The 8,161-nt window shown below is 42.6% G+C and overlaps 1 protein-coding gene across 9 annotated transcripts in view; it reads right to left on the bottom strand.

Annotated features, from left to right (window-relative positions):
- Positions 1–8,161, bottom strand: part of TTC1 (tetratricopeptide repeat domain 1) — a 30,897-nt gene that overhangs the window by 9,369 nt on the left and 13,367 nt on the right. For all 9 annotated transcript variants that reach the window (XM_015415857.1, XM_015415853.1, XM_015415850.1 and 6 more), the window contains exons 4-5: positions 4,003–4,115; positions 3,453–3,489 (exon numbers count right to left, since the gene is read on the bottom strand). In XM_015415857.1, coding sequence (XP_015271343.1) covers positions 3,453–3,489; positions 4,003–4,115 — 150 coding nt within the window. The remainder of the gene's footprint in view (positions 1–3,452; positions 3,490–4,002; positions 4,116–8,161) is intronic.

The raw sequence follows: 8,161 nt of genomic DNA, 5'->3' as shown, positions 1-8,161 counted from the left end.
TTTGTGCTCCGCTTTTCCCATGGGGGGGGTAGTTAACTTTTAAAATGTTCCGTTTATTTTGAACTCACGTTCATTGTCAGTAATTTCTCTGACCTCGCTCACAGTAAACTATATTCCGCTCGATCTCCAGCGCTTGTCCAGGTTGAAACAGCTTGTGCCTCAAGGCCACACAGCGGCAGGACCGTCAGGGTGGAGGGAAGCCTCAATTCTTCGGCATTTAGCCATCGAAGAGGCTGCCCCTCAAAGTCCCTATGGCCTGGAGCCTTTTGCAAAGGCTCCGTGTGAGTGCTACTTGAGGTAGCACCCCTCCATACCGCTGGTGTGCAAGTCACTCCCCCGGGTCCGGGGAGCATGACCGCCATCGCTGATCCACAAACCAGAAGTCCTCCTAATAAAACTTTCAACCAAAAAAATGTGTGTGAAGAGTGACTTGACTGGGACACTGACACTGCATTATCCTTATAATTGTCCTTAATCGCCAGAAGCACGTTTTGCCTCCATCATGGCCCTTTCAAGGGAAGAAACCATCAAAGCCCTTTCAACTCATGGAAAAGTCCTAAGCAGGGTCATTTTCCCCCTTCAAGATTCAAAGCTCTCTCAAATGGTTCTATGACGCCATAACTCACTTTATTCAATCAGCACAGGGTGATCATGCATTCAGACAGTAGCTGAAAGCAAGGGAGTTTGCTCCTTGTATGCAGTTTTAAGCAGCTAAGGTTCCTTTGTCCAAAGCTACTTTTAAATTCTATGTCAGCTTCAAGACATTTTAAACTTGTAACGTAAGGGCTGAACGTTCTGCCAGTACCTTGGCAAGGAAACCAGCCCTGTCTAGAAAGCAGATGAAAACACTGATGATTTCTGACCTGAAATCATTATGTCTTCTGCAGGATGGTTCTCAACAACAAATATGCAATTTACATATTAAGAATCTCCAAACTGAAAATGAAATGTAATATATAATTTAGCCTTTTTGCTGTGTAGAGATCTATGGGCACCAAGTCACTCAGTTTAAGTAAACACACACCCAAGCCACAAATGCAAAATACTCTAGATAGTAGTAATCAAGATCATTTATTGTGTGTGAATACTCACTAGATAATGGGAGGGAGGGCAGGATATAATTCAAATAAATCAAATAAAATAAATGTATTCTTTTTGAAAATAACTGAGCCACCAACTGAAAGCCTGATTAATGTTGTCAACTATGAAAAGTTCCAATTTAAGTTAATATTAATTTGCCCAGTGATGGAATAGTAAACTAATATAAAAATAGCCAATAGTCAAAGGAATTCATTGGACTTCAAAGACATATTTGGGGATTGCCTCAGTAATCCAAGCATACTGAGGAGATGCATCTAATTCAGAACGATGCCATAGAGATTAATAGAACCACAAAATGGAGCTATGGAAAGATGGGGGGGATTTCTCTGCGAACCTGGAGAAAGTCCCAGGTATAATACTGCTGATCCCTCTAAGCCATGGTTTCCATAAAGCAAAGCCCTTGAGGGAGCACTTGAAGGTCAAAACTGCCCTGCAAAGGTCCTGTTCCAACTCCTGTCATGTCCCCTGATGGAGATGTACTTGGTGGGGACAGGCCCAGCCTCTGGCACCATGCAACTAGGCCAGACTGTGCCTGGGGAGAGGCTACCAGGGAAGGGAAGGATGGAAAGCTGAAGGTGAGTGGGGGGGGGGGGGGGAGCAAATAAAAGTAGGTTATCTGGTGGGTGAGAAGGAAGCAGGAAAATGGGAGAGGCTATGGGAGCTTTCAGGAAAGGGGAGGAGGAAATAATTATGGAGGCAAACATGAGATACCCCCCAGCACATGTTCCTGTGGGTCTCCTGTTTGTATTTGCTAAGACTCAGTGAGATGACAGGATATTTATTACCTTCCCACCCTAAAATTATTTCATTAAATTATTTAAAAGGTTCAGTAGAAGCAGTGAATCTAGACTTAATAAATTTGCTTAATACAACTAAAAGGTGTATAGCCGCATTAAGAAAAAGATCAGAAGACCCAATGGTCTCAGGGTGGTTCAAGAAAAATATGGGTGGCTATTACAGGGATAAACTAACATGCTATAGTAATAATAGAACAGAGAATGAGGAGTTCTCCCTATTTACTGAAAATGACCAGAAGCAGTTGTCCCAAGTGGGAGCAGAGTGCAGTTGTTTTGGCTAGCAGCAGCATTTTCCTAGCTGCAAAAATAGTGGGGAGTTGGAAGAAGTTGCCCAAAAAGTACATTGTTGTTGTGGATTAGGCTGTTTTTCTTTTCTCTTTTAAAATAAATATATAACATTCTGTTACAAGATGGAACAGGAAAGATAGTTTCATATTATCCAAAAATTCATTATTCCAGTACATTATAATCAGTAATCATCTTGTAACAATCATGTTTTATTCTCAGACATACCGTTTCCTTATCCTACCCACCCAACCTCCACATTCTTTCCACATTCTGATTTAAAAGGCTGACTTAGCCAATCATTTCAAGGCATTGTGTGTTCAAAGTTCTTGCTCTTGGATCAGACTGCTAGTCAACACTAGCGTCATAACAAGTACCTACATTCTGGATAGTTCTCTCTAATGACCTCATCTGCCTCACAAGTCTTAGTCTTGACCATCAAACCACTCTACAGCAAAATTCTGGCGATGCACTGGTGGTGGTGGCAGGATATTTTGACAGTGCCAAGGCCCATTCCATGCTCCATGAAAAAAGGATGTTGTCACCAACCTTATCTCTCCTTATATATAACATAAGCCAACCTCCAGGCGGCACCTGGAGATCTCCAGCTATTACAACTGATGTCCAGATGACCAAGATCAGTTCTCCTGGAGACAATGGCTGCTTGGGCCAGTGGACTCAATGGCATTATACCCTGCTGGGGTCCTTCCCCACCCCTTCCCTTCCCAGGCTCTACCCCTCAAATCTACAGGTATTTCCCAACCCAGAGTTGGCAGCCCTGTAACTGGCTATGGAACTGCTTTCCAGACCCTTGGAACCCAGAAGACATGGCATAGGAGGAGGTGCTTTTCTACCTTAGCTGCCCCTGCATAACCCCAAATCAACATAAGTCGGGGTGGAGGGAACCATACCTGTTACCATGAGACTGTCCTCCCATATAGCTAAGCAGAAGGAAATAAACACGGCTTGCCTCCCTCTATTTTCCCCTTCCCTCTCTCGCCCCACCAGCCACAGCCCACTCACCTGGAGCTTCCTTCTAGAACTCATTGTATTTCTTCCCACAACGAGCCTTACTCCTAGTCTGTTCATAAACTCCAATTTATCTGTGTTCACCTGCCATGTGGTGACCAGAAGCAGGTACAATGATGCAGATTTGCAGAATATATTCCTGCCAAGACCAACTTTAATACCAACAACAACAAACAAAGAAAAACAGTACCTTTGCTGCAGTCCCCTATGGACACCACCAACAACAAAGAAGAACAGTACCTTTGCTGCAGTCCCCTATGGCAGCTTCTTTCTTGTCCTTCAAAAGAAAAGATGACATTTAATATTTATACCATATTTAGGGATCTGAAATCTGATCAAACCTGAAAGTGAGATTTACAGGATAAAAAAGGCTACCAGACTCCAAGGAAAGTGACAGTCCGTAGAACAAACTGTAGGGAACTGCCAGGGAACACATTTCAGAAAGACTTGTGCGATATGTTCTGGTTGTCTTTCCTCAGAGACACAAAGAAAGCCAAAGGGCAAAACTAACCCAGTACCCTTTGCCTAGTTAATACGTAGCAATACTAACCTTGCTGTCTGGCCAGCTTTTATTTACCCAAAACAGTGGGCTTTGTTTACTCAATTCAGCATTAGTCCTATATTCTCCCACAAGCACTTGTACCCTACTGAGCAAAACCATCCCCAGAGAACAAAATGGAACCAGTGCCTTGAGTTGTAAAATACGCCTGCATCTAGACCTTGGAGAGAATAAATGCGACAGTCATTACAGCAGTTCTTGCTGCTTCACAGTCCTGGGAATGAGTTTTACCTGTTTCATTCTGGCTGCAGCTCTGTTTGAATACAAAACAGATCTATCTGTGCTGTAGCAGGCTGGACAGACTTTCAAGGCTTTTGCATAAGAATCTTCAGCTTCTTCGTATTCTGAAGGTTAAATGAAGAGTTGTGATGAAAAATACTAAAGTGATGTCCAAGAAGTCATACTAGTAGTACATTTCTTACAGCATTGAGCTAAGCATTAACCATAACACATACAGAGTTATAAAAATCTAACAATTCATACTATAAAAATCCTTAGCATCAATTTCTCCCTCCAAATTATAACTGTTCTCCAAAATGTGTACTGATGGGGGGGGGAGAGACACAGCAATGCAGGAACAAACAAAATGTTACTACTTTTTAGCATTACGATATAAATACTTGCATTTCCTTCATTTGATTTGAAAAGCTGTGCTGTTCTTTTTTAAGCAAGTATGTCACCATTATAAAATTTCTGGAGAGGCTTGGAGGGAATTAAATTTATATGATACTGTAATATTAACCTTAAATTTATGTTTAGTGTTTTAATGTGAAGCATTTTTCATTTACTTGGCATATACAGTTGTACTACTTGGCATATTTATTAAACTTTAAAGCACAAATGCCTTAGCTTTTTATAACCCAGGATTACAGAGATCTGTGAACTGCTGCACCTCATGCTATTTAAGCGCACGTGTTTTAATTTTTGCCCTCTGAGAGGAAGGAAAACTAGAAACTGAAAACAAGAGAGAGAAATTTTGTACTAAACAAATGAAAGTAATACGAACAGAAAGCATATCAAACTGTCACAACAGGTCTTGCAACGTATTTGAATATCTAGTTAATGACAATGAAAACAAGACATTTCATAGGAGGGGCTTTTTGGTGCTTCCCAAAAAACCCAATTTTTCTGTTGAAAATGGGTGTATTGTCCCTCTACCCTGTACTTTTCCTAAGAAAGTTTCTGGCGTTTTACCCAGGCCTTTTACAACTTTAGTCAGTATATGACCTTTTAAAAAGTAAATCAGATGCAAGACAAATTTGTAACATGAAATCTTTATTTGTAGTCAGACATTAGATACTATACAAAGAAAATGTACATGATACCAAGAGAAAAAAATATGGTGTAGGATTTGGATTCCTCTGCTTCATTTTAGATTAATGACCTCTGTGACCTCCCAATAAGGACAGCCTGAATCAGACACAAAATTAATACCAGCCAGTGGGAGAAGGCTTGCAGAATGCTGAAGTAGTAGTTTCTATCACACACACACACACAAAGATCTTATTGTCTGTTTAATCAAAGTTGGAGACACAGTTAAGAGACATTATCCTGTGGCTTCCAGGAACAGTATTATCCTGATTAAGAAACTGGAACATCTCCTGAAAAACCACAGAACTCAGAAGTTCCTACTTACAGGATTAAGACTGTGCAGAAAAATGTGTCTCAATTTTTGAACTAAGTGAATTTAAAGAGGATTTCAAAGAGGAGGGGGCCACGGCTCAGTGACAGAGTATCTGATTTGCACACCGAAGGTCCGAGATGCCAAGCCTCGGCACCTCCAGTTATAGGATCTCATAGCAGGACATGGGAAAGACCTCTGCTATACCTTGACAGACCAAGAGTTCGATTCAGATGGGAAAGACCTCTGCTTAAGATCCCGGGGAGCCACTGCCAGTCAGCATATACACAATATACCTTGACAGACCAAGAGTTCGATTCAGTATAAGGTAGCTTCATGTGTTAAACACAGTATGTGTACATTTATTGCTCAACGGTAGGTTTACCAAGACATTTCTAGTTGCTGTCTGATTTGATTGTTCCTGTGTGCTTGTAAAAGGTAATTCATATATTTTCAACCAGGATATAAGGCACTGCAAAAACACATAAATTCATTCAACTATTCTCCCCAGCATACCACTTTTGACTGAATCTCACTAGACTATCTAAGGCACCAGAAGTCCCTGTTTGCTTGCCTTTTTCTGATTAAAACTTTCCAACAAACATCAGAATAAAATATTTACAGGACACCTAAGTTTCCATGTGTACTTATCAAAGGTCTTTGTAACAGAATACCTTAGTGCATATTACTTGTGCCTCTCTGCTTATGCAGCCTGAAGCTGGTATTTAAAAGCACCTGTAGATTATGCAGCTGAAGCGCTTCAAATAAAACACTACATATTTATTTTTGAAGCCAAACCATAGCAGAGTGAGCAAGGCACAGGGAACTTTCTTGAGTCCCCACCCCCTATGCTGATTTTCCATCTGGCGTCTGCCTATGCACTTAAGATGAGTAGCAGTTGCTGCCAAGTCAGCCACAGTGCTTGCCTATCTTTTCAAACAGCTGTTTCTCATTTGGAATCAAGGGAAAGCAGTACAAGAGCTGTTCAGGATGACAGGAACACCACTCAGCCATGCAGCCTCCCCTCCCTAAAAGTCCAAGAGTGTGAACTGGCAAAGCCCTGCTGTGTTTTTCCCCACTTAGAGGTAACGATGCTAAAGCAAGGCAGCAGCAGCAGAGAAGGGTTGCAGGAGAAGCTGCCAGGCAGTGGCAGACCAGGAGGAAGGACAGGAGGAGGGGAAAAGAGACATCCTCCTCAGATACAAGATCCTTCTAGTGATAGGGACATCTTGCATCTCTGAAGGGTATTGTATTTACTCGCCCTTAAAAACTGGAAGCTATACTAGCTGAAGATCTGATGCCTAGTTTTGCAAGTCAGTGATGGATAGAAGTGCACAGAGCTACAATTCAGGGCCCAAATCCATCTGTTTCCAATTCCTACTGAGCTGTCTCCGTGCACTAGTCATGCACTGTTTGCTAGAGGACTGGAAGTCACTGGAAGCTTGTGCTCTTCCCCTTCAATAAAATTGATATCAGAACTGTCAGGAACTCTTAGAATTGCTGATAATGAGCCTGACTTCCTCAGGGTTGTTTCCAGAATTACTCAGACTTCTCCTTCAAAACATTTCAGCCCTCTGTAATTTTAACAATCCTGCCTCCCCGCCCCCCGCCCCCAGCATTAACACTGGGATGGGATATAAGTAAAAATCATACAATTTCATGGGATAAGAAATAATTCTCTATGGTATCAAGTCACTGACAGAAAATGTTTTAGTTCCAGCAACAGTCATCGAGATAGTCAAAAATTTTAGAATTACCAAATGTTCAGAACAACAGCTTCTCAAGGGCTTCAAGGTCAGTCATGATATTTAAAAACAGTAATCATTCACAGACAGCATTTGGTACTTCTATTTATTTATTTATTTAGGTATTTTTATTCTGCCATTCCCAAACGGGCTCAGGGCGGATCACAACAAATCGAGTCAAAGATTCGTTACAATAAAATCACAGTTAAAATCATAAAAACAATAAACAATAAAATTGGTAGCAGAAATATAAATCTGTTGGGGCCACAAGATGAAATCAGATGGGCCCTTTCATCAGATTGGGAACTAAAGCAGGGAGGCCAACTGAGATGGACGCCCACCACCTCAACCAAAGGCCTGGCGGAACAGCTCTGTTTTGCAGGCCCTGTGGAATGATAAAAGGTCCCACAGGCCCCTAATCTCCAGAGGGAGCTGATTCCACCAGGCCGGGGCCAGGGCAGAAAAAGTTATAAAATCCATGGATATAACCTCCCAAGGGTGGCTCGGAGTAGGAAGCGGGTGTAGCAGTCCCGGGGGCTTCCCCTGCCTGGCTTTGCTCATGGCATATATCTGGCAGGATTGGACATACGAAGATAGATCCTTTCACATCGTTGGCCACCAAAATTGTCGGTTCAAAAGTTGAAACGATTTAACAAATCCAGGGTGTCCCGACAGTTTGGAGCAATGCACTGCTTGCAATACCTCCCCCCTGAGTGCTAGGGGGACGAATAGTTTATGTTCTCAGTACCAACAACCATCTTCCCTCATTTCAAAACCCCCCTCTGCTTGTAGAACAGCTTTGTTGGCCTCCGAGAACGCTGAGGTGAACTTACTGTCCATCCCCCCTTCTTCCTGGCCAGAAGGAGCGGGCTGTGTCGTCGCCGGGGGGGTGGGGGGTACCGCCCCGCCCAACTGGGAAGGCGTGAACACCGAGTCCAAGACCACCTCCCGTTGGCTATCGTGTTGGGGTAGGCGGGACAAGGCGTCGGACAACAAATTCGCTGAGCCTGGGAAGTGGTGCAGG

This window comes from Gekko japonicus, unplaced genomic scaffold (genome assembly GCF_001447785.1).
Source record: "Gekko japonicus isolate JY-2015 unplaced genomic scaffold, Gekko_japonicus_V1.1 scaffold46, whole genome shotgun sequence".
In the NCBI taxonomy this organism is placed as follows: Eukaryota; Metazoa; Chordata; class Lepidosauria; order Squamata; family Gekkonidae; genus Gekko; species Gekko japonicus.
The sequence above is the reverse complement of the archived record's forward strand: the minus strand, read 5'-3'. Positions and strand labels throughout refer to the sequence as shown.